Source organism: Aquarana catesbeiana, linkage group LG01, assembly GCF_042186555.1.
Source record: "Aquarana catesbeiana isolate 2022-GZ linkage group LG01, ASM4218655v1, whole genome shotgun sequence".
In the NCBI taxonomy this organism is placed as follows: Eukaryota; Metazoa; Chordata; class Amphibia; order Anura; family Ranidae; genus Aquarana; species Aquarana catesbeiana.
In genome coordinates this window covers 535201288-535227228 of record NC_133324.1, presented here as the reverse complement: position 1 = coordinate 535227228, position 25941 = coordinate 535201288, and the positions used below count along the sequence as shown (strand labels likewise).

The 25941-nt window shown below is 45.3% G+C and overlaps 1 protein-coding gene across 4 annotated transcripts in view; it reads right to left on the bottom strand.

Annotated features, from left to right (window-relative positions):
• Positions 1-25941, bottom strand: part of HDGFL2 (HDGF like 2) — a 460705-nt gene that overhangs the window by 94209 nt on the left and 340555 nt on the right. For 3 of the 4 annotated variants that reach the window (XM_073594781.1, XM_073594774.1, XM_073594769.1), the window contains one exon: positions 13254-13355. The exons of the other annotated variant lie outside the window; for it this stretch is intronic. In XM_073594781.1, coding sequence (XP_073450882.1) covers positions 13254-13355 — 102 coding nt within the window. The remainder of the gene's footprint in view (positions 1-13253; positions 13356-25941) is intronic. 4 annotated transcript variants of the gene reach the window in all.

Below are 25941 nucleotides of genomic sequence, written 5' to 3'. Positions count from 1 at the left end.
ACATTGTGTTCCAGGGCCTGTAGTAAGTGATCTTTGAGCAGGAGATCGTCCAAGTAGTCGAGCACCAAGATCTCCTGGGCCCTTAAAAGACCCAGTACAGGTGCTAGGATCTTTGTAAACACCTGAGGCGCTGTGGCAAGCCAAAAGGGCAGTGCCACAAACTGGAAATGACATTCCTCTACTGCAAGTCACAGGAACCTCTGATACGGCCGACACCATCCTGACGGATTGGATTAACAGATGTTAGTTCAAGGATTTTAGGACCAGGATTGGCCTTATGTCCCCACTTGGTTTTAGAACCGTGAACACATTCGAAATAAAACCCTGCGCCTCTTTCGGACACCGAAACCTATATGACCACTCCCTGATGGAAGGAAGGAAACCTCTATAATTCCAGCCTGTAACCGCGGTACACTGTTGAGGAGACCCACTCATCCTGCACCACTGTTATCCAAATGTCCGCAAATTGGAGCAGCCATCCCCCCACCCAATAGAGTGGGGGCGTCCCCTCAAAAGGAGGGCTTTGTGCCGGGTTTAGAAGAGTTTGGACCAAGGGTTTTTCAGGCACTGGCCTGCGGCTTGCCCCTGGCTCTATCGCCCTGTTGGCGGTGGAACTGCCTTGTCACTGAAATACCTGAGGAAGTCCCCTGGGTTTTAAATGAGGGACACCTGGTCCTTCTCTTTACAGAAAGTAAAGAGCTCTTTCCTCTGGAAATCTTTTGGATGTACATGTCCAGATCATCACCAAAACAAACGTTCCCCATGGAAGGGGAACCCTGCCATAACTTCTTACAGGAAAGCTCGGCTGATCAGTTCTTAAGCCACACAAGTCTGCGCATGTGCACAGACAGGAGAGCCAGATGAGATACTTGCTGTATATAATCCTTTAAGGCATCTACAGCAAAACACAGAGCTCAAGGAATATCTGCCCCACTTTCAGCAAGATCATCCTCCTGGTTAGGCCTATCAGGCAGTCTGACCTAATCCCTTAAGAACTAGCAGTCTCCAATCACTGCGACAGCTGGCTGAATAGCTGAACTGGCCAAAGAAAGGGAAGCCTTTAATAAGGGCTCCAGTTTCTTGTCAGAAACCATAAATCAGACTGAGAAGGAAGTATAGATAAATCACACTTGTTTAATAATAAAAGTAAATGGACCAAACGTATTCAACACATAGCCAAAGTTCGGTAACCAAAACGGATAATCAGATAAGCCAGAAAGTCAGGAATCAGTGTAGTGGAACAGCAAGCAGGATCTGTAGCGATTAGAAATGTCAGCCAAGCAAGTATTTAACAGACACACAGGAGAGAATCTCTGATGTTGACCAGGCGAAGGCAGAGATCATCTGGGCTGGACGGCTTAAGTAAGCAGAACTGACGAGTAGGATATCATCAACAGGAGAGTCACTTTGGAGAGATAGAAGCTGGCAATTAACTGACAGCTGAGTGGCCAGCTCAGAGAAGGAAGGGCTGGGCCCAGCTCTGACAGTACCCCCTCCTTAACGACCCCTCCCCCTCGGATTACCACCAGGCTTGAGGGGAAAACATCAATGGAAATCGCAGAGGAGGACAGGGGCATGTACGCCCGAGGATGAGACCCAAGAGTGTTCCTCCGGACCGTACCCATTCCAATGCACCAGGTACTGTATGCGCCTACAGGAGTCAACAAAGGACTGTACTTCATACTCCTCATGGTTCTCAGGGTTACAGGGTGAGGACGTGGCACCAAGGTGGTAAAGCGGTTGGAGACCAAAGGTTTTAACAAGGAGACATGGAATATATTTGAGATACGCATATTAGAAGGAAGGTCTAAAGCTTAAGCCACTGGGTTAATCCTGCGGGCAAAGCAGCAGTCACAAGGTTTCTCAGGAAGAGCATTGATCTGAGCGGCAAGAATCTTGTCACCTAAAGGGGAAGTGAGACTGGTGCAAATCGTAGCCAAAATACGATTAGGAGGAATCACAGGAACCGTAACCAAATCCATCTTGGAAGCGTAGGAAAATTGTTGCGACAAAGCCTCAAGCCCTTACATTCTTAGTACTTGGTAAGAATGAGACAATGTAATTGAAACTTGACAAAAGAGCCCTTCTGGGAGAGAGGCGTGTAGCCTCAGACAAGAATGTGAGATTCTTATGGTCAGTAAGAATGAGAACCGGCACAGTGGTACCTTCAAGGAGATGCCTCCATCCCATTTTTTTTTTTGAAAAACTTTTTTTATTTTCTTAAACACAAAACAATACAGACGTACAAAAGCTCAGCCAACATCTGGCTATTAACGGAAGCGACCCACACAGGGGTCACAAGGTATCGTTACAATATCAAGGACCATCAGAATATCTACGGCTACCGTAGTATAACATCATCAATTGGCTGTCATGACTCTTGCTCCAGGGGTGGACTGACAATGAGCTAGCTCACCTAGATCATCGTGCTATCCTGGGTTGGTCTATTAGGATGTCAAGGAGAGCCATCATATATCAGAGAGGTCACCTAATCTGTTGCAGCAGTGGAGGGTTCCGCTAACCACTTACTTCAGACTCTGTCGTGTTTTTTTGGACAGCCGCTATGTATATAGGTGTCACTGTAAAGGGGTATATCACATTGTTAACAAGTGTTTGCCATAAACCTATAGAGGGAGGAGTCTTTCGCTTTCAGCATAGGACAATGGATTTCCTGGCATAGAACAGCAGGAGACCCAACAGAGCTCTCTCAGCCACTCTGGGCACCAAGTCCTCCACCAGCCCCAGCAGGCATATTCTTGGGGATGGATCAATAGAGATACTTAGCAGATCATTTACCTCTGAAAGAATTTGTGACCAGAAACCTGTAATTACCGGGCAGGACCAAAAGATATGGATAAAGTCCCCGGGGGCATGGTCACAACGCCAGCATTCCGGGGAGAGACAAGACCTCATCCTGTGCACCCGAGCGGGAGTAAGATATGCCCTAAGGACAATCTTGTATTGAATGAGGCGGTCTCTCAAGTAAACCAGTATTTTAAATGGGAAGTCCCACACATCTCCCCAATCCTCGGAGTCCTTCTCTGGAACATCCCGGACCCATTGTTGGACCCTGGACAGTATAGGAGACGAGACCCGGAGGAGATATGCATATAGCACGGAGGTGGGTTTTTCGGTACAATCAAATTGCGGAATCTGCTCTAGGTCTGACTGTACCATCTGCCTTTCGCCTGGACGGAACTGAGCCCTGAAAGCATGAGACAACTGTAGATATCTGAATTTGTGTGAGAGCGGGACGTGATGAGACATTAAGTGATCAAGGGAGAATATCGTTAGGTCTGAGGTGATGTCTGAGAGAGACTTAATATGGTACCTGGTCAGGTATACTGGGTCTGGAATCTCGAGAAAGTGCTGTAGGTTGGGGTTATTACAGAGCAGGGCATTCGGAGATACAGCAGTTAGAGGATACTTTTCACAGGCCTTCCCTCCAAGTCCTAAGGGTGGCAAGCATGGAAGGGGTTAGGTCGTATGGAGCCTTTGGACCCCGCAACAGGAGATTCGACAACGCCTTCACAGATTGCAACACCGCAGCCTCAATGGCCCAAGCCAAGTTGGATTTATCTGGAACAAGCCACCAAAATGCAGTGACCAACTGAGCCACAATGAAGTATTTGTGACAGTCCGGAAATGCTGGGCCCCCCTGCGAACAAGGGCGCATTAGGGTGGTTAACTTAAAGCGGGGGGGACGTGGACCCCAAAGAAAGGAGGAGAAAATTTTGTTCAGTTGGAAGAATGATTTGGGGATCCATTGAGGGGAATTACGAAACAAATATGTAAACTTGGGAAGGATTTTCATTTTGATGAGGTTAATACGACCCAGTAGGGACAGAGGGAGGTTCTCCCATGCTTTCAGCTTGGTTCTGACTGAGTTGATTACTGGGGACAAGTTCATTGGAATGAAGTCAGTCATGTTCCCTAAAATACACACCAAGTAGGTAAACTCGTCCACCCATTGTAGCTGAAGAGAAGCCAAGGTCTCTTTTTTAGCATCAGCATCAATAGCCAGCAGCTGCAATTTTGACCAATTAACCCTGGGCCCCTTCACTACAGAGAATTCTTCTAGGACTGACAATGCTCCATTGCAGGGAGGAGCCAGCATCATTCAGGAAGAGGAGGAGGTCGTCTGCATACAAGGCCACCCAGCTAGCCCAGCCGTAAACCTTTAATGTGTGGCAAGACACGCAATGCCTCCGCCACTGGTTCCATGGCAATGGCAAAAAGTGCTAGAGAGAGAGGGCAGCCCTGTCATGTACCCCTAGAGAGTTCAAAAACAGGAGACAGACGACCCCCTAAACGAATGGCAGCCGTAGGCGAACGATATATAGTCTGTAACCAGTGAATGAATACCAGGGGAAATCCTATTCTCCGCAGAATCTCCCACAGGAAAGGCCACTCAATCGAGTCGAAAGCCTTCTCAATATCGAGAGAGGCAACCACTCTAGTACCCTGATTGGCATGTCTTGCATGGAGGTTAGTGAACAATCTACGAAAATTGATGTCTGTAGACTTGTGGGACATAAACCTGATCCGAGTCAATGAGAGAGGGGAGTAATGAGTTAAGTTTAGCGATGAGGAGTTTAGTTAGGATTTTGAGGTCAGTATTAAGGAGTGCTATAGGTCTATAAGAGGCACATAATTTGGGATCCTTACCAGTCTTGGGGATGAGGACAATATGTGCGTGTGCCATGGAGGGTGGGAGAAAGCCCCGTTCCAGGCAATGTGTAAATAGGGCGGCCAGCATGTTACCATTTGCTACATAGAAATCAGTCAGGAGACCATCTGGGCCAGGGGCTTTGCCAGTGGATAAGAAGTTAATCACAGCATGAACCTCTTCTGCGGTAATTGGAGCAACTAGTTAAGATCTTTCGGAATCAGAGAGCCAGCCAAAGGCTATTGGATCCAGAAGAGATACCAACCTCTCTGGGTTTATAACTGTATATAACTGACCTCACAATATAACTTGCACAAACCATCAACATATGCTTATGCAGATTTTTTTTTTACCAAAAAATATGTAGCATTATACATATTTGCCTAAATTGATGAAAAAATTTGATTGTTTACATTTTTTTTTACTGTTTTAATGATGTCAAATTACACATTTACCAAGAAACTGCAGATGCATTCAGTGCATATCGCTCACTCTACAATCTAGAGGACCCCAATATTCCTCAACCCACATATTTCTCATTTTTTTGGGATTCTGGGTTTACACCTCAGCTGTCTGGGGCAAATCTCCAAGCATTGAATGCCCCCTTCTCTGCTAAATTGATAGTGAATGCCATTCAACTTTTGCCAAACAAGACTCCGGGCTTCGATGGATTTTCAGACTAATTTTAAAAGCTTTTTTTTCTTCACAGGTCTTTCCTCACCTAGAAGTAGTTTTTAATACTGCTGTGTCCTCTGTCACTTTTTCTTCAGAAATGTTAAAGGCTAATATAAATATATGGATATGGATACGAAATTGTATGTGAAAATTATAGTCAGATTCTCCACATGTATGCCTACACTTGTGAACGCAGACCAGGTCACCCCTAAACTTTGAGCTCCTAGTGGAACCCTTAGCAAAAAATGAGATCTCTACCTACTATCAAAAGCATCCATATCCAAGGCCAGGTACACAAAACTACCTTATTTGCAGACAATATAATATTGACCCTAATTCGGCTCTTTCCCTGCACAATGTCTATAAGCTTTTGAAAATGTTTAACACCGCTTCTTACCACAAAAAATACATAGTTAGGTTGAAAAAAGACATAAGCCCCATAGTTAGTCAGGTTGAAATAAGACATAAGCTCAACCCCCCCCCCAAAAAAAATTCATACAATCCCATATACACAGTCCTATACCCACAGTTGATCCAGAGGAAGGTGAAAAACCCCTAAGCAAAGCATAACCCAATTTGCTTACAGCAGGACGAAAAAAATTCCTTTCTGATCCCCCGAGAGGCAATCGGATATTCTCTGGATCAACTTTACCTATAAATGTTAGTACCCAGTTATACTTTTTACATTTAGGAAAGAATCCAGGCCTTTTTTAAAGCAATCCACCGAGCTGGCCAGCACCACCTCTGGAGGGAGCCCAATTCACATTTTCACAGCTCTTACTGTGAAGAAACCTTTCCATGTACGGAGATAAAATCTATTGTCCTCTAGGCGTAAAGAGTGCCCCCTTGTCTTCATGATGACCTCAAAGTGAATAAACACCAAGTTCACTATATGGACCCCTTATGTATTTGTACATGTTGGTCATATCCCCCCCTAAATCAGTTCCTCTAATCTTTCCTCATAGCTGAGCTCCTCATTGCCTCTTATCAGTTTGGTTGCCCTTCTCGGCACTCTCTCCAGTTCCCCCGATATCTTTTTTAAGAACTGGTGCCCAAAACTGAACTGCATATTCCTAATGAGGTCTTGCCAATGATTTGTACAGGTGCAAAATGATCTCTCTCTTTAGTCAATACCTCTCTTAATCCAAGAAAAGAAAAAATAATGAACCCAAATCAAAGATACACGGTATGAGCATAGATGGCGATACAATATCCCAAATGCTAAGACAACTTCCATTTTTTTGGTAAAAGACCAAGGCATATTTAGGTATTTCATTAACTGTGCCTACTTCTAATCTGTTCTGGCAAAACTATATTTCTTTAATAAATTCCACTAGAATAGAGTTGGTCAGGGGCGTGGCCTGGAGAGCGATGGAGTAGGATGCATGTAGTGAGTGCTCCGCTTGTCCATACTCCTGCAACAGTCATCCTGCCTCAATCCTGCCGATCTACCCAGCCTCTGCATCCCGGCAGGTCTGCCTTGTTCCCTGCATGTACCTCGGAGCCTCCCAGCTGATTAGAGCACCGCCCGAGGCCGCCATAGTCGGACTTCTCCACCCTGTGGCTGTCTGTAGGACAGACAGCGGCTTCAGCCTAGATCCCGGGGCGGTGGCCATCTTGCTCCACCAAGCGGCGGCCCCTGCAAGTCTTCCTGGCCTGCTTGACCACCTGAGGCTAGTCTCCACTTGCTACGGCCACCGGACCACCTGCAACCACAGGAATGGAACCTCTTTATCCTGCAGCAGTCAGAGGGACAGTCCGTGGCTCCGGCCTAGTCCCTGGAATGGCAGCCATCTTGATTCACCCAACGTGGGCATGTGCAGGTAATACAAGAGTCCCTGACCACCCTGAGCCAAGTTTCTTCCTGCTGCAGCCGCCGGCCTCCACAGCTAGTCGGCGACTACTTGCAGCCCCTATTGTGAAACTCCAAAACTGCGGTGGGAGGGGGGACACTGAGGATCCGGCCACGTAAGCAGCAGACTTATTGGGGCACCCGGGGACTCCCCCGACCACCTCTGGAATATGTCTCCACCGAAAAAGGCTTCCGAGGCTGCCGACATTCTTGCCAAGTACCACCGCTTTGAAGAAGACCACAAGGCCAAAGATGGCGCCGGTGCCTCCTCGGACATGGAGCACTCCGTAGCGGCCACTAACAAACTACTTGATACCATTGCCCTGTGCCAGAGCACACCCACCACCAAAATTGAGGAGGTCAAAATCTCCCTTATGCGGCAAGATCTCTCTACCCTGTGGGACCGCGTGGCGGAGACCCGCATTAGCAGAGCGGAAGACATCTTGCACCCCCTGCAACATACTACTGATGAGTTGCGCCGCCAGCTACAACAGATTATTGCGAAACAGGACATGGAGAATCCCCTCCAGAGATGTAATCTCAGCTTTATCGGCCTTCCTGAGACTGCTGAGGGCAATGACCAGGCGAGCTTCCTTGAAAACCTCTTGACATCAACCTTCGGTAGAGATGCATTCTCGGTAATGTTTGCGGTGGAGAGAGCGCATCGAATCCCTGCCCGTCCTCCTCCCCAAGGAGCTCCCCCGCACACCCCGATAGCGAAATTCCTTAACTACAAGGACCGCAACAAGATCCCCCGCCTGACCAGAGAGAAGGGAAATATCCCCCGCACCAACACACATGTGGCCGTATTCCCGGACTTATCCAATGAGGTGCAACGACAGCGGTCCAGGTTACAGGATGTTAAGCGACGCCTCCGTGTGCTACACTTCAAATGCACCATGCTGTACCCTGCAAAGCTTCATGTGGAGTTCTAGGGCCGAACCCACTTCTTTGAGGACCACAAGCTAACATCCACTTGGATTGATCAGAGGGATCACCGAGACTGAACATACCACCCTGCCTACAAGCTGCGAGTACTTTTCTTTTTTTTCCCCTGCTCCACCCTGTGCCCGTGGCGCTGCCCGCTGCCATACTGATGCTTAGCTCCTCAGTGGATACATTGCATGTACATGTCCTCTGTCGGAGAAGGGGGGCAGACCTGGAAATCCTTTTCTGCTCTACACTGAACCTCGCAGCATGCCTGCTGCCTCCGGGTGACCTTACTGACTCATGATCCCCGTTTCCCTCACACCTGAGAGATGCCTGTAGAGGACAGTAGATCGAACGTTGCTGAGAATTTTTTCCTTACTTTACCTACCACCCTAATGGCAGGCGGAGCCCCCCCCCCCCCCCCCGCACAGCTATTCTGGTGCTGCACCTTTATGGCTCATGCACTTCTCAGAGAAAAAGTCGCCCCCTAGGATCTTTGTGAAATTTTTCATCCCTGTTTGCCTGTTTTCTCTTCCCCTTTGTTTTTCTTTTTATCACGGGTATTCATGCTCCTCTGAAATTAAGTTCCTTGCCTTCAATGGGTCCTAAACGTTGGATGTCCCCCGTTGATACCTGGTTATGGGGTACTATGTCCATGCCGAGTTGGGGTGGCATTGGACTGGGAGGGAAGGGAAATGTTGTGGTTATTATTTCTCTTACACCACCACGTTTGCAACTGTTTACTTATGCTAAAGGTACTATGTTATTGTACTACATGCATCGTAATTGGTTACCACTGTGTTTTATGCCATCTGATGTGGCCATGTCTACTCTGCCGGTCCTGGTCCATCTGCGGTTTACTATATACGGCCTATAACCGCCATGAGTAAGGATGAGCTCCAGCGTGTTTGCATGCTGCATGTGCCAAGCCCGCCAGGAAGTCGGCAATGCGCTGCGCTAATCACAGGCAGTGAGACATTTCCCGATCTCTGCAAATAAAGAAATGTCTCACTGCTTGTGATTAGTGCTGTGCAGTGCCGAGTTCCTGGCAGGCTTGGCACCTGCAGCATGCGAACACGCCAGAGCTCATCCTTAGCCATGAGTTCTCTAAAGTTTCTCACGTGGAATGTTAGAGGCTTGTGCAATAAGATTAAACGCACAGCCGCCCTGACATTCCTTAAGGCCCAACGTGCGGACATCATCACACTAGCTGAGACCCATGTCACGGGCCACTTACAATCCTCTCTTAAAAGACCTTGGATGGGCTGGGCCTATCATGCCACCCACACCTCATACTCCAGAGGAGCATTGGTCCTGATCGCTAAAAGGGTTCCATTTGACTTAGTGCTGCTCCAGACAGACCAGCAGGGCAGATATGTGTTAATACATGCCACTATTAATGGATCCCCTATCCTGATACTAGCCTGCTATCTCCCCCCCCCCCCATATAACTCAGTTGTAATTAAGGAGGGCCTTGCCTGTATGACACAATATACCTCTGTACCGGCAGTGTGGATGGGGGACTTTAATATGACCCTCATCCCCACTCTGGACCTCCACCTTGAACCGCCGGCCCATACCAGACTACACCGCATACTGACTGATTTCGCTTTTGTTGACACTCGGCGCCACAAACACCCGCACACTAAAGTCTTCTCGTGCTTCTCAGCCAGCCATAACACAATGTCACAAATCGATTTCATTCTAATTTCAAAGACCCTGACACTTGTTTTGGCTGACTGCTCTGCAGGACCAGGATGACATCCCCACGGAATTGCAATACTATTTTACAGCCAACAGGGAACTCAGCCACGTACGACATGGTGTGGGAAACGTTTAAGCTCCATGCCCGCTCCCTGCTCTCCACACGCATCAACAGACTTAAGCGATCATCAAAACTCATTGTCCAACAGGCTACAGAACACTTACAGGTGCTGGAGGAGGCGTTCCACCAAGACCCCTCATCCAGCACTGCCAACAACCTTAAAATTCAGACGCGACAGGTCTCCCAATTGCATATTGAGAAAGCCAAGCAATGCATCTTTTTCTGTAGGCAAAGGGTATTTGAGTATGGAGAACGACTACTTGCGTATCTCGCCCATTTAGACTCGTGTCCCCCGGTGGTGGTGTCGTTGATTGACCCCCAGGGGAATGACATCACTGATCCGCAAGTGGCAGAGGAATTTGCAAGATTCTATCGTGCACTCTACACTTCCCGGGTCACTCACACGCCCCAAGATACCAGGGACTACTTAGTGAGAATTAAAATTCCCTAGATTGACTAATGCCCAACTTGAACTCTTGAGGCTCCCATTACTAAGGAGGCTATCTCCTGTCTGGCCACATCTAAGGCCCAAGCATCGGATGGCCTACCACTTGAATTTTATGCCACCTACTCTGAAATTTTAACCCCTAAACTCCATGACCTGTACAAATCCATATTTGATTCGGGAATCCTAACCCCCTTCTATGAGAGAAGCCCAAATTGTAGTAATTCCTAAGCCCGGTAAGGACCCTAAATACCCGGAATTGTCCTAGACCTATTTCCCTGCTACAGGTTGACATTAAAATACTGGCTAAGATTCTAGCCTCTCGCTTTAACCCGGTCATTCTGTCAATGATCCACCCTGACCAGACATGCTTTATGCTAGGGAAAAACACTGCTATGAATATTCACTGCCTATTCATGAACATTCAGGGGTCCCATGATGAAGTCGACTCAAGGGTCGCCAAGGCCTTCGATTCGATGGAGTGGAACTACCTGTGGGAGTGCCTCTCGGGATTTCGACCCAACTTTATTTGCTGGGTTCAGCTCCTATATCAATCCCCGAAGGCCAAGGTGTTTGTGAACGACTGGCTCTCTGACCAATTCCTGCTAGAGAGGGGGACCCACAAGGCTGCCCACTTTTCCCCATGCTGTACGCATTGGCTGTGGAGCCGTTGGCAATCATGGTTCGTGCAGACACCAGCATCCAAGGCCTTAAGATAGGGAATCTGGAAGAAAAGATTGAGATGTATGCCGACGACACGCTCCTATACTTGGCCGACTCGGGTCCCTCCCTTGTTGCAGCCCTCCACTCCATAGAACATATTGGTAGCCACTCGGGTCTGAGTATTAATTGGTCTAAATCCCAGATCCTCTCAATTGATCATTTCCCCACCTCACTCACGCCCCCCCCCCCCCCCCCCCCCGACTCTCCTTGATCAAGTACCTTGGAGTACAAGTTACCAGATCGCTCACAGACTACACACTCTTGAATATTAAACCCCTGTATACCCTAATCAAAACCAAGACACAAACTTGGGCCAGACTACCCCTGGGTGTTATGGGACGCGTCAGTTTAGTCAAAATGATACTCCTCCCAAAAATACTCTATTTGGTGTGCATGCCCCCCTGTATATACCTCAAAAAATGTTAAAAACAGTTGAATCAATTCTCAATTTGTTTATATGGGGTCACAGCAGACACAAATTATCTTGGAGAATTCTATAGAACCCAGCGACATTGGGAGGAGCTGCTCTTCCAGATTTTCAGAACTATTATCTTGCCTCCCAACTGTCCCACTTCTATCATTTTCACAAAAACGAGCTACCAAGATACCAGCTACTACTCTGTGAACACCCTGATGACCCAGCTCATACCCCACTCCAGTCAGTCCTCAGGGCCCCATCGACAACCAGATCATGACCGCTACGGGACTTAAAACATTCCAAAAGCTAAAGGATGAATTTTCCCTTCCCAATTACCTTCTTTTCAGGCATTTACAACTCCGACATGCTATACAAACTCAATTTGCTGGGCTCCAACCCGTCCCTGACAGTCCCCTCTATAGTAGACATAATCACAGGTGCTGAACCAAACTAATCACCCTTTACTCCGCCATCAGTCTCCCTAGTACCACAGCCTTGACCTATACTGCAAAGACTAGATGGGAGGTGGACGTTGGAATAATGGAGGATGAAATTTTGGGGGACCTGAAAAAAAAAAAAAAAGTCTCCCCCAAACTGTCGGACCGCCTCACGCAGTTGTATATTGTACATAGGACATATCTGACTCCTCAAAGGATAGCGCGTTTCAAACCCATGTACAATCCAGGGTGCTGCTTATGCAACCACACCCCAGGCTCCTTCAACCACCTTATATGGTCCTGCCCAACTATCCAAGCATACTGGATACAGGTGATACACTTCCTGCACGATCAGATGGGCTCCCCTGCTACCCTAGACCCAAAGATGTGCCTACTCGGTCTGCTGCCAGACTTAGACGCTGACAAGCCCCTCTGTACCTTTTTACATGAGACGCTATTCTTGGCGAGAAAAGTGGTGGCCTGTAATTGGATGCAGGCCTTGCCCCCTACAATCCAGTGCTGGAAAAAGAGATTAACGACACTCTCCCATATAAGAAGCTGATCTATGTACATAGAGGATGTCTGATTAAGTATGAGCAGGTCTAGAGCAGATGATTGGAGGATGGTGAAACGTGTACTTGAAATGTTGATATGTTCATCCCTCATTTCCCACTCTCCCCCTTTTTTTTTTTATTATCCTCTTTTTTTTTCCCTTTTTTTGTTTACTGGCTCCACTTCCGGTGGGTATCTCACCTTATATCATGCAGATAACTCAATGTGTTTATGTATGTACTACTGTTCTGGCCATGTTGGCTTATATTATTTTATGTACCATGTATATATTTTTTCAATAAAATTGGTTTCCCAATAAAAAAAAAAAAAAAAAAGAAGAAGAAGAATAGAGTTGGACAGATTAAGCTAATGTTATCTGATCTGGAAGACTAGCAGCATTTAAAATGCTAATCCTACACAAAATATTATAAATCTTCAGAGCCCTACCAATTTCAGTCCTGGATTCCTTTTTCACATCTCTGAAACGTATACTCTGTGCATTGGTTTGACAGGTGCGGAAGGCTAGGCCTCCATATTCTTCTAAATCCATAAAAGGTAATGTGGCATCTTGGGGGATTACATTAACTATAACACATGGCAACCAACAAGCAACTAAGCTTTTAGTATCATTATTGTAGTCGTTAACAGCCGAGTAAGAAATACAATGGAACAGTAAGCAGTTTAAACACAAATAAGTAATGAGAAACATCAAAATAATGCTGCTCACCTTCTTAAGTGTTGTCACAAGATCGGTATTCTTATGCAGAATATTAGACGTCAGCTGAAGGCTACCAAGCTTCTCCAGAGCACCTAAACATCTGTTAACATCCTATGCAAAAACAGAAAAGGATAGAAACAGGATTCACAAACTACCCACTTGCTGCCCAGGCCAATTTGACTTTTTTCACATACAGGTTTAAAAATGACTTAAAATCCACAAAAATTACATATTTTCTGAAAGCAGAGGCCCTGAAGATCAAAATAGTGGTTATTGCAGTGCTTTACGTTGCACAGTTATTTGCTATTTATTAGGAAAGAAAAAACCAAACCACTTGAATGCACTTTAGTGCACACACACACTAGAATACTCAATTTTTGGTAAAATATAAAAGATGATGTTGAGCCGAGTAAATGTCAAGCATGACCAAGCATGTCAAGATTTACAAATTTTGCACGCCTGTGAATTGGCACCAAACTTCAGTACCTAAAAATCTCCATAGGCGACGCTTCAAAAGCCTTTACAGGTTTAGAGTTGAACATGAGCACTGGTGCTAGAATTATTGTTCTTGCTCTGATGTCTCTGGCAATACCTCAAATTTGTAGTGCAATCATCATTTACATATGCGCGTACAGGAGAGTGTGGCACAGGAGGGTGCATTTTTTTTTTTTTACATTTTACTATTTTCTGTATTTTTTTTTTGTTTAATCTTTATTTGATTTTTGCTGTTATAACAAATACACATAATAAAAAAAAGGGATAACAGAAGGATCATAAGGTTCAGGCTTAGATCCGTACTCAGTGAAATACGTAATATCAGTAACAGTAGGCTATACATACTGGTGCATAAGGCATATCAAAATACAACATAGTAATTCCCCGTTAGGTTATTAAAGGAGAATAACTAACCTATTAAATCTGGGAGTGAGGCAGTCAATCGTCCAACAAATGCATAGAGTGAAATCTCATGAGTATGCCATTACCAAGAACAAAAGAAACATCAAAAGTCATTCACCCAGGGAGGGCTTTCAACAAGGAGAGTAAGAAGGAAACCTTCCACAGGTGAACACAACAAAAATATGGTTATAACCAGAAGTGTGTGAAAGTCTGAGCCATTGGCGTGTGCGCAGGGGGTGTGCCAGGGCACACCTTAATCACAATGTGCAGTACCAATTCCTCCTATTGCTGGGCTTCCCCCGTCTTGGCTCCCCCGCCCTGTTGTGCTGCTGGCTTTCTCTCCTCTCCCCCCAGCTGCTGCGGGGGATGTTTCAGGATCAAAACTGTGGGAAGGGGCTAGTAAATGTGTCATTTACCAGCGCCTTGCTTTTCTAAATAAACACACTCACTGTGTTCACAAATAACTAAAGCATAGTAAACAGTGTTTACTATGCTTCAGTTTGTGAATGAACAGGAAGCCGCTCAGCACAGAACACTACCCATTCATTCACCGTCCCATGCAACTGAGGCTGCAGAGAAAGGCATGTGCATTTGAGCTTTGGGGTGCACACCCTAATGCAATAGGCTGCACACACCTATGGTCTGAACTAAAGTGTAGCAGCAAGTAAACATGGGTAAAAAAAAAAAAAAAAAAAAAAGGGAGGGGGGAGGTATGACCCAAGCACTACGAGGAGAATAAAAACGGGATATCCAAAATGATCCCGTAATGATCAATGACAGGCAAGTCAGAGGTAGGAGGCAAATTTAGAGGAATGTCAGAAGCGATTCCGGATCACCCAAATCAACAGCTCTCTCTCATTGTTAACTTCCTCAAAATCTTTAATATGTTCATCCAATTATCTAACCAAGTTAGAAACTAACCACCAGGACCACATTTTCAAAAACTTTTTAGGGCTTTTCCTATGTTTATATGCCAGTTCAAAAGCTTTTTTTTTTGCTAGAAAATTACTTAAAACCCCCAAACATTATACATTTTTTTTCTAACACCCTAGGGAATAAAATGGCGGTCGTTGCAATACTTTCGGTCACACCGTATTTGCGCAGCATTCTTACAAGTGCACTTTTTTTGGAAAAAAATACACTTATTTAAATTAAAAAATGAGACAACAGTAAAGTTAGCCCAATTTTTTTTTTTTTATATTGTGAAAGATAATGTTGTTACGCAGAGTAAATTGATACCCAACATGTGCTTAAAAATTGCGCCCGCTCGTGGAATGGTGACAAACTTTTACCCTTAAAAATCTCCATAGGCGACATTTAAAAAATTCTACAGGTTGCAGGTTTTGAGTTACAGGGGAACTAGGGCTAGAATTAATGCTCTCACTCTACAGTCACGGCGATATCTGACATGTGTGGTTTGAACACCCTTTTTTCATATGCGGGCACTACTCATGTATGCGTTCGCTTCTGCACACAAGCTTCGGAGACTGGGCCGCAGGGCAGTATTCTAACATGTTAACCCCAAACACACCTCCAAGACGACCACTGCCTTGCTAAAGTAGCTGAGGGTAAAAGGTGATGGACTGGCCAAGCATGTCTCCAGACCTAAACTCCATTGAGCCTCTGTGGGGCATCCTCAAACGGAAGATGGAGGAGCACAAGGTCTCCAACATCCACTAGCTCCGTGATGTGATCATGGAGGAGTGGACGAGGACTTCAGTGGCAACCTGTGAAGCTCTGGTGAACGCCATGCCCAAGGCAGTGCTGGAAAATAATGGTGGCCACACAAAATATTGACACTTTGGGCCCAATTTGGACAATTTCACTTAGGGGTGTACTCAATTTTGTTGCCAGCGGTTTTGACATTAATGGCTGTGTGTTGAGTTATTTTGAGAGGACAGCAAATTTACACGGCTATACAAGCTATACATTTTAGTGTTGTCACATGAAAATATATAATAAAATATTTACAAAAATGTAAGGGGTGTGCTCACTTTTGTGAAATACTGTAGATCTTAATCACATCGCATGCATTTCAACTGAGTGCGTCTTCCGGTACAATCCCTAGCAATGCTATTTTTGGGTTATACTGAACCTGTGTAGAACATAAGGTATTTAAAGCATCAAAGACACTCACAGCAGCGATGCAATTTGGGACATTGCCCCAGCATATGTATAAGCGTCCCTGTATCATTAGTACACCTTGGACAATTTGATGTAGCTGCTTTACCCCGAGAATGTAACTTTAAGGGAGTATAGTGGGATCTATGAATAATAAATAGCTGTGTCAGACACTGTAAGGAGGATAAGGATACTTTGAACAAATTCTTCAAAGCTTGCTCCCATTTCTCATCACTAAGAGTCTCTAAATCCCTACGCCGTCGTCCAACACTACCATCATGTATTTTAGTTCCAGCTGTCCTTTGTAGGGAAGAGTGTATATCCCCAATAAGTCCCTGTTTAGAGTGCCTTATAGTTACGGCCATAGCTAAAATTGAAGATTGAGTATATTTTAGTAGAAAAGTTGTGGCCTGACTCTGCAGAGCAGGTCGTAATTGTAGATATTGAAAAAATAATTAGATCATATTTTTCCTGCCAGTTTATCAAATGGTTGTAAAACCTCATCAAGTTGATGAAGTAACAAAATACCAGCTCTTTTCCATGAGTCAACATTTTCTACTAAGAAAATACCTTTAGCAGTTAATCGTCAGCTCTTGGCAGTGGAGTACTTAGCACATCTGGCACTCGAAGCTGATCAACTCCCTTCCTCAAAAAAAAAAAAAAAAAAAAAATGAAAAGAATACAGCAGCACATTGTATGCGCTATGGCAAATTGTGGGTGTGGTTAAACAATGGTGTTTCGGGCCTTAAAGAGGGATAGTTAAAAAAAGACCCGAGCCTACTATCTTTATACGCAGCACACACGTCACAGACTTTTTTTTTTTATTACTTTTTTATTATTTTTTAAAACAAAGTATAAAGTGAATCAGATACAGATATGTAAAGAGTGCAACAGCCACCAGCAGTAGAACATAAAACAAAGTTGTTTACAAAAATCAAGATAGGACAAGACAGTACGCACCAGCATGACAACCTTTAGACTTTAAGCATTTCAAAAACAAAAAGAAAAGAAAATGCAAGATGCAACATTTCAGACAAGAATACAAAATATAAAGAGAGGAAAAGGGGTAAAGGGAGACACCATGGAGCTCAAGACTCAAAGGATCATACAATAAACACTTCAGAATCTATGGACATAAGAGATATCCAACTAGATTTCTAGAGGAACCGCTTCAGGACAATAGTCATCTCAAGCCTGCAAAACGTTAAACATCAACAAAGAATCAAATAATGCAGTCAGGTGCTCCATCCTGCGTATGTTAGCGATAGTATACAGGAGTTGGGAGTTTGTGGGGGGAGAGGTAGTTAACCAGCAACATGATATAACTCGTTTTGCTGCTAATACGATAAAAGCCATCAGCTTACTTGCATGTTTGGAGATGCCTAGAAAGCGGAGACCTAACAGATAATGTATAGGATTTAGGGGTATTATTATACAGGATTTATATAGGATATAGTTATCTTCAAGAGGTTTTGCAAGAGGGTCAGGACAATAGCCAAGAAAGGTTGATGATGGGACAGTCCCAAAATATATGATAATGAGTACCTATATAATTTCTACATCCTGCACTGCCGGGAAGCTTCTGGGTTGCGAGCATGTAGAATAACTGGGGTCCTGTACCATTATAGGAGAATTTTAAAAGTAGTCTCTTTCTATTCCACACAGCGTGAAACTTTAGAAGTGGATTCCCAAATTTTACCTCATTCTGCTAGGGAAATAGGTTGTTGGAGAATATGAGACCATTTACTCACAGGAATGACTGGACTCAGTCAAGGGGGTAGCACCATGAAGGAGTCTATCTATAGAAGAGATTAAATGAGGTTCATATGGACCCCTAGTACACAAGTTCAAATCTAAAAACAGGGCAGGAGATTTGGAGGAGAAAAAAAAAGTTTAATTTGCAAATATGAGTAAAAAAAGCATTTTCAGTATCTGGCATTTAGATTGCAGATCTGCAAAGGACAACAGATTGTGGGTCATTGGGTGAACTAAGTGGCAGAGTTGAAAGACTACTGCTTGGGTGCAGGGGAACATATGGCTATAGGGTAGGCTATCAAGGATGTCCAGGTTAAAGAGCACATTCAAAAGTGGGGGGCAAGGAGAAGAGAAAGTACCGTATTTATCGGCGTATAACACGCACCGGCGTATAACACGCACCCCAATTTAGGAGGGAATTTTAAGGAAAAAAAAACTTTTAGGAGGGAAGTTGAAGGGAAAAAAACTTACATTTAAATGCCCATCATTGCAGCCTTCTCAGTGCAGCCTTGCCCCAGTGCAGCCATGTCAGTGCAGCCATGTCAGTGCAGCCATGTCAGTGCAGCCTTCCCCAGTGCAGCCTTGCCCCAGTGCAGCCTTGCCCCAGTGCAGCCTTGCCCCAGTGCAGCCTTGCCCCAGTGCAGCCTTCGATCAACGGTCCCTGCTTCCTGGGCTTCAAAATCGCCGACCGCGATTTGAAAATGGCGCCGCCGGCGCCGAAATACACAGAGCCGGTCCTCGGCTCTTTCCGGCGGCTCTCGTTTACTTTCGGCTCCACTCGTAGTCCCGAGTGGAGCTATCCGCTATCCGAGTAGGTTCGGATAGATCCGCTCGGGACTACGAGTGGAGCCGAAAGTAAACGAGAGCCGCCGGAAAGAGCCGAGGACCGGCTCTGTGTATTTCGGCGCCGGCGGCGCCATTTTCAAATCGCGGTCGGCGATTTTGAAATTTTGACAGCTCGGGATCGCAGGATATCGGCGTATAACACGCACCTGCGACTTTCCCCTGATTTTAAGGGGAAAAAAGTGTGTGTTATACGCCGATAAATACGGTACTTTCCAGAACACTGTTTCCATATTGACAAGGTAAATAACATCAAAGCTAAACATAGACTTCTCAATTGAGGCATATAGTTATCATATGATAACCATAGAACATGGATGTACAGGACAAGTGATCCCCATTTCAATTTCAGACCATCTGATTTGGGCACAACGAGACAACCAGGAAATAACAGCACGTAAATGGGTGGCATAGTAGTATTTATGTAGTTCTTGTGCTTCTAAACCTCCCCTAGATTTTAGAGCTTGGACCACCGACCCTGCAATCCGATGTGAGCCATTATTCCATATGAAGTTAAGAAAAGTTCTCTGAAGTCATTTCAACTGTGATAAAGGGATCAAAACTGGGAGAGTCTCAAACAAATATAGCAACTTTGGAATTAGACATTTTGAGGACATTAATTCTTCCTAGGAGAGAAAGAGGGAGGGTAGTCTAATGCTTTAAGGCTGGGTTCACACTGTGTGCAGGGGTCCAGTGAGTCAGTGTTTTCCATTTCAGGGATGAATCAGGCCCAGATTTTTGACTGAATTCGGACCTGAAATGGAGCCAAAGACGCACAGGACCCTTGTGCAATAAGCTCCATGGCCGCCTCAGAGATGTGTGAACCGGCTCCGTTGAGAGCTGGTCACAGTCTCCTGTCATTCAAATTGGATGCGGAGAAACCCACGTCCAATTCGCAGCAATGTGAACGCAGCCTAACAGGCAATTAATTACTGAAAATAAGGGAGGGAAGTTGACTTGATAAAAACGGTGGTCATACACATCATCGCCAAACCAAATATTTAGAACTAAGTGAAGAGTTCCCCTTTAGTGTATACATAATATACAAAACACATGTCAAATGAATAATCAATCCAAAAATAAAATGTTCAAAGTAATAATAAAAAGGCCATGTATAAAAAATAAATAAATCACCCAAGTGATATAAAAGTATCTTAAAAAAGTTCCAAAAAACATAAATTCTTGCTGTGAGAAGAAAAAAACGTGCTTGCTCCACCACCGTGAAATCAGACTGGCCGCTTACCAGAAACTCATGATCCCCCGTTACAGAGGATCAGGGAAAGCTGTTTGTTAAAACTGCTTCGAACCACGACTTTATTGGATAAGTAAAAGGTTAAACTCACATGTTAGTAGACAATAGTAGGCATGTAGTGTAGTCTGGAGCGCCGGCCGGAAGCTCACAGACAGCCCGTCTTACTGGAAACAACAGCAGCAGAGGGAGGTGACGAGAACATGTCGCTCTGCCCTACGTGGCATTTCGTGATAGAGTCACATCATCCAGGTGACCCTGGATGATGTGACTCTATCACAAAACGCTGCGTAAGGCAGAGCGACGTGTTCTCGTCACCTCCCATTGTTGCTGTTTCCAGTAGGACGGGCTGTCTGTGAGCTTCCGGCCGGCGCTCCAGACTACACTACATGCCTACTATTGTCTACTAACATGTGAGTTTAACCTTTTACTTATCCAATAAAGTTAATGATTTTACACTATATGGAGCCTTTTTTCCTTCTATGACCATATCTGAAATGCTGTGGGCTGATGTCTGAGTACCTGTCAGTGTGAACATCTTTAGCCTGACCCTGCAGTCTTTGATGTCCCATCTCGGTATAAGGTCTCTGATCCATTGGTCGTGGTTCGAAGCAGTATTAACAAACAGCTTTTTCTGATCCTCTGTAACGGGGGATCATGAGTTTCTGGTAAGCGGCCAGTCTGATTTCACGGTGGTGGAGCAAGCACGCTTTTTTCTTCCCACAGCAAGAATTTATGTTTTTTGGAACTTTTTTAAGATACTTTTATATCACTTGGGTGATTTATTTATTTTTTTATACATGGACTTTTTATTATTACTTTGAACATTTTATTTTTGGATTGATTATTCATTTGACATGTGTTTTGTATATTATGTATACACTAAAGGGGAACTCTTCACTTAGTTCTAAATATTTGGTTTGGTGATGATGTGTATGATCACCAATCTGTTTTAGCGCGATTCAACCCCCCTTTTTTCTCATTTAATTTCACTGTGTTTGTGTAACATAGATGAATCGCGACTATAATTGTTATTGTTTATGTATTTCACCGTAGCGCAGTTATTCCCCTCATTTTTTCTTGATAAAAACGGTAGAATAAGAGGGTGTTAGATAGACTCCCAAATATTTAAGTGTGTGGGAACACCAGCAATAATGGATATTTTGTTGGAGAGATGGGGGAATATTTATGGGGAGGGCCTCTGTTTTGGTAGGGTTGATCTTAAAACCTGATAAAGAGCCAAAAGGATACAAAGATATGTCAGGGGATGGGATAGGTGTCAATAGTATGTCATTGGCAAAAAAGGGAAAGCTTGTACTCTCGTTGCCGCAATGACACCCCTCGAATATCAGGATGAGAGCGAATGGCAGCAAGAGGTTCCAAACGGAGTATAAAAAGTAGTAGTGATAAAGTTCATCCCTGCCTGATGCCATGATTTAAGGGGAATGAAATGGAACAAAAAGGAAGCAAGCTGGACTTGGGAGGTAGGTAGAGAGTATAATGCTTGCAGGGCATGAATAAAAGCCATAATGGTAGCAAAGGACCAATTCAAGTGGTCAAAGGCCTTTTAGGCATCTAGGCTTAAAACTAAGCAGGACGTTTAGTTTGAGTTAGGAGCTCTATGAGGTCAATAGTACGTCTTGTATTATCACCAGCATGTCTATTAGGAACAAACCCAACCTGATCCCTATGAATTAAGGATGGGAGTAATTGGGATAGCCTGTGTGCAAGGATAGTCCGAATTGAACAATGCAGTGGGTCTGTAGTGATCAGGAATGAACAAGTTTTTACCTGGTTTTGGAATGACAGTGATAAATGTGTGTAGAATTAGGGAGTTGGGGCAGTACTCTTCAACAAAAAAGCAAAGCAGGTTTAACATACAGTGGGGACGGAAAGTATTCCGACCCCCTTAAATTTTTCACTCTGTTATATTGCAGCCATTTGCTAAAATCATTTAAGTTCATTTTTTTTCCTTATTAATGTACACACAGCACCCAATATTGACAGAAAAACACAGAATTGTTGACATTTTTGCAGATTTATTAAAAAAGAAAAACTGAAATATCACGTGGTCCTAAGTATTCAGACCCTTTGCTCAATATTTAGTTGAAGCACCCTTTTGATCTAATATACAGCCATAAGTCTTTTTGGGAAAGATGCAACAAGTTTCTCACATTTGGATTTGGGGATCCTCTGCCATTCCTCCTTGCAGATCCTCTCCAGTTCTGTCAGGTTGGATGGTAAAAGTTGGTGGACAGCCATTTTTAGGTCTCTCCAGAGATGCTAAATTGGGTTTAAGTCAGGGCTCTGGCTGGGCCATTCAAGAACAGTCACGGAGTTGTTGTGAAGCCACTCCTTTGTTATTTTAGCTGTGTGCTTAGGGTCATTGTCATGTTGGAAGGTAAACCTTCGGCCCAGTCTAAGGTCCAGAGCACTCTGGAGAAGGTTATCGTCCAGGATATCCCTGTACTTGGCCGCATTTATCTTTCCCTCGAGATTGCAACCAGTCGTCCTGTCCCTGCAGCTGAAAAATACCCCACAGCATGATGCTGCCACCACCATGCTTCACTGTTGGGACTGTATTGGACAGGTGATGAGCAGTGCCTGGTTTTCTCCACATATACCGCTTAGAATTAAGGCCAAAAAGTTCTATCTTGGTCTCATCAGACCAGAGAATCTTCTTTCTCACCATCTTGGAGTCCTTCAGGTGTTTTTTTTAGCAAACTCCATGCAGGCTTTCATATGTCTTGCACTGAGGAGAGGTGTCCGTCAGGCCACTCTGCCATAGAGCCCCGACTGGTGGAGGGCTGCAGTGATGGTTGACTTTCTACAACTTTCTCCCATCTCCCGACTGCATCTCTGGAGCTCAGCCACAGTGATCTTTGGGTTCTTCTTTACCTCTCTCACCAAGGCTCTTCTCCCCCGATAGCTCAGTTTGGCCGGACGGCCAGCTCTAGGAAGGGTTCTGGTTGTCCCAAACGTCTTCCATTTAGGGATTATGGAGGCCACTGTGCTCTTGGGAACCTTAAGTGCAGCAGATTTTTTTTGTAATCTTGGCCAGATCTGTGCCTTGCCACAATTCTGTCTCTGAGCTCTTCAGGCAGTTCCTTTGACCTCATGATTCTCATTTGCTCTGACATGCACTGTGAGCTGTAAGGTCTTATACAGACAGGTGTGTGGCTTTCCTAATCAAGTCCAATCAATATAATCAAACACAGCTGGACTCAAATGAAGGTGTAGAACCATCTCAAGGATGATCAGAAGAAATGGACAGCACCTGAGTTAAATATATGAGTGTCACGGCAAAGGGTGTGAATACTTAGGACCATGTGATATTTCAGTTTTTCTTTTTTAATAAATCTGCAAAAATGTCAACAATTCTGTGATTTTCTGTCAATATGGGGTGCTGTGTGTACATTAACCAGTTGCCGACCGCCGCACGACTATATACGTCGACAGAGCGGCACGGGCAGGCAAAAGGACTTACAGGTACGTCCTTGCCTGCCCGCGGGTGGGGGGTCCGATCGGACCCCCCCCCCGGTGCCAGCGGCGGTCGGATCGAGGTCAGGGTCGATCAAAGGTGAGGGGGAGGCCACTCATTCGTGGCCCCCCCCTCGCGATCGCTCCTGGCCAATGACAAGCTTCCTCGGCTTCTGTGAATGTAAACAGAAGCAGAGGAAGTGATGTAATCTCTCCTCTAGTCGGTCTTTTCGTCCGGCGCCGAGGAGAGAAGACATCCAAGTAAGTGCACCAACACTACACATACAGTAGAACACGCAGGCACACTTGTCACCCCCCTGTCACCCCCCGATCACCCCCTGATCACCCCCCTGTACCCCCTGTCACTCTGACACCAATAGCAGGTTTTTTTTTTTTCTGATTTATTGCATTGGTGTCAGTTTGTGTCAGTTACAAGTGTTAGGGCAGTTAGGTTAGCCCCCTTTAGGTCTAGGGTACCCCCCTTTAGGTCCAGGGTACCCCCCTAACCCCCCTAATAAAGTTTTAACCCCGTGATCACCCCCCGTCGCCAGTGTCACTAAGCGATCGTTTTTCTGATCGCTGTATTAGTGACACAGGTGACGCTAGTTAGGGAGGTAAGTATATAGGTTCGCTGTCAGTGTTTTATAGCGACAGGGACCCCCATATACTACCTACTAAAGGTTTTAACCCCTTGATTGCCCCCTAGTTAACCCTTTCACCAGCGATCACCATATAATTGTTACAGGTGACGCTGGTTAGTTGGTTTGTTTTTTGTAGTTTATTGTAGTTTATTACAGTTTTAGGGCACCCGCCGTTTATTACCCTATAAAGGTTTAACCCCCTAATTGCCCGGCGGTGATAGAAGTTAAGTTTTTAGGGTCAGATAAGGTCTGCGTCGCCCCAGGCAGCGTCAGGTTAGCGCCAGTACCGCTAAAACCCACGCACGCAGCATACACCTCTCTTAGTGCTATAGTATCTGAACGGATCGATATCTGATCCGATCAGATCTATACTCCCCAGCAGTTTAGGGTCCCCCAAAAAAACGCAGTGTTAGCGGGATCAGCCCAGATACCTGCTAGCACCTGCGTTTTGCTCCTCGGCCCAGCCCAGCCCAGCCCACCCAAGTGCAGTATCGATCGATAACTGTCACAAAACACTAAGCACACATAACTGTAGCGTTCGCAGAGTCAGGCCTGATCCCTGCGATCGCTAACAGTTTTTTGGTAGCGGTTTGAATCAGTCGCTGACAGTCAGGAGCTTTTTTGCCTGTGAGTCTCACTAGTGTACCCCTAAATTTAGAGGCCAAAATGGCAAATCGAAGGTACACTAGTGAAGAGGCCTACACGTTTCTGAGCATGACAGATAGTGAAGAGGAAGTCACTCATCTGTCAAGTTCAGGCTCAGAATACGAACCTGTAGAGGACAGCGGCTCCATGACAGATAGCTCTGACGACGGAGTTGTGGTCCCTGCTAGAGTCAGGCGTACCAGACCCCGATCTTCTTCTTCTGTCCTTGAAGTGCAAGAACCGCAGGGCTCTCGTAGGGAGCAGAGAGGTACTAGTGCCGCTACTCCTTCTGGTGAACTGGCAAGCACCAGCGGCCTAGTACACCCTGGTCGTACATCCAGCACTGCAGTATCACGTGGTGACGTGGCGAGTCCCATAAGTGCAGTTCAAGCTGGCGAGGTGGCAAGCACAACTAGTGTCCCGCTGCCACCAATAAGACAAAGACAGGCCCGTCGTGCCCATAGTGCCCTTCCTGCTGCATTCGCCAATCCGAATTGGGTACCCACCACTTCTGCAGCACCCGTACTTCCCCCTTTCACTGGCCAACCCGGAATTCAGGTGGAAACAGTTGACTTTATGCCACTGGATTTTTATTCACTGTTTTTCACCGAAGATCTCTATAGATCTATTGTGGACCAAAGCAATTTGTACGCTGGTCAACACATCGCCGCTAATCCCCAGTCCTCCCTTGCCAGAGATTGGAGACCAATTACGGTCTCCGAATTTAAGATCTTTCTGGGCCTTTCCCTCAACATGGGCATAACCAAAAAGAGTGAGTTGCGGTCATATTGGTCCACTGACCCAATTCACCATATGCCCGTGTTCTCTGCCTCCATGACCAGGGCACGATACGAGCAGATTTTGCGGTTCATGCACTTCATTGACAATGAACTCTGTCGTCCTCGTGGAGACCCTGCATACGATCGGCTCTACAAAATTCGGCCCCTCGTAAACCACTTCAACCAACGTTTTGCAGACTTGTTTACCCCCCATCAAGTTGTCTGCGTTGATGAGTCCCTGATTAAGTTTTCTGGCCGCTTGTCCTTCAAACAGTACCTTCCCAGCA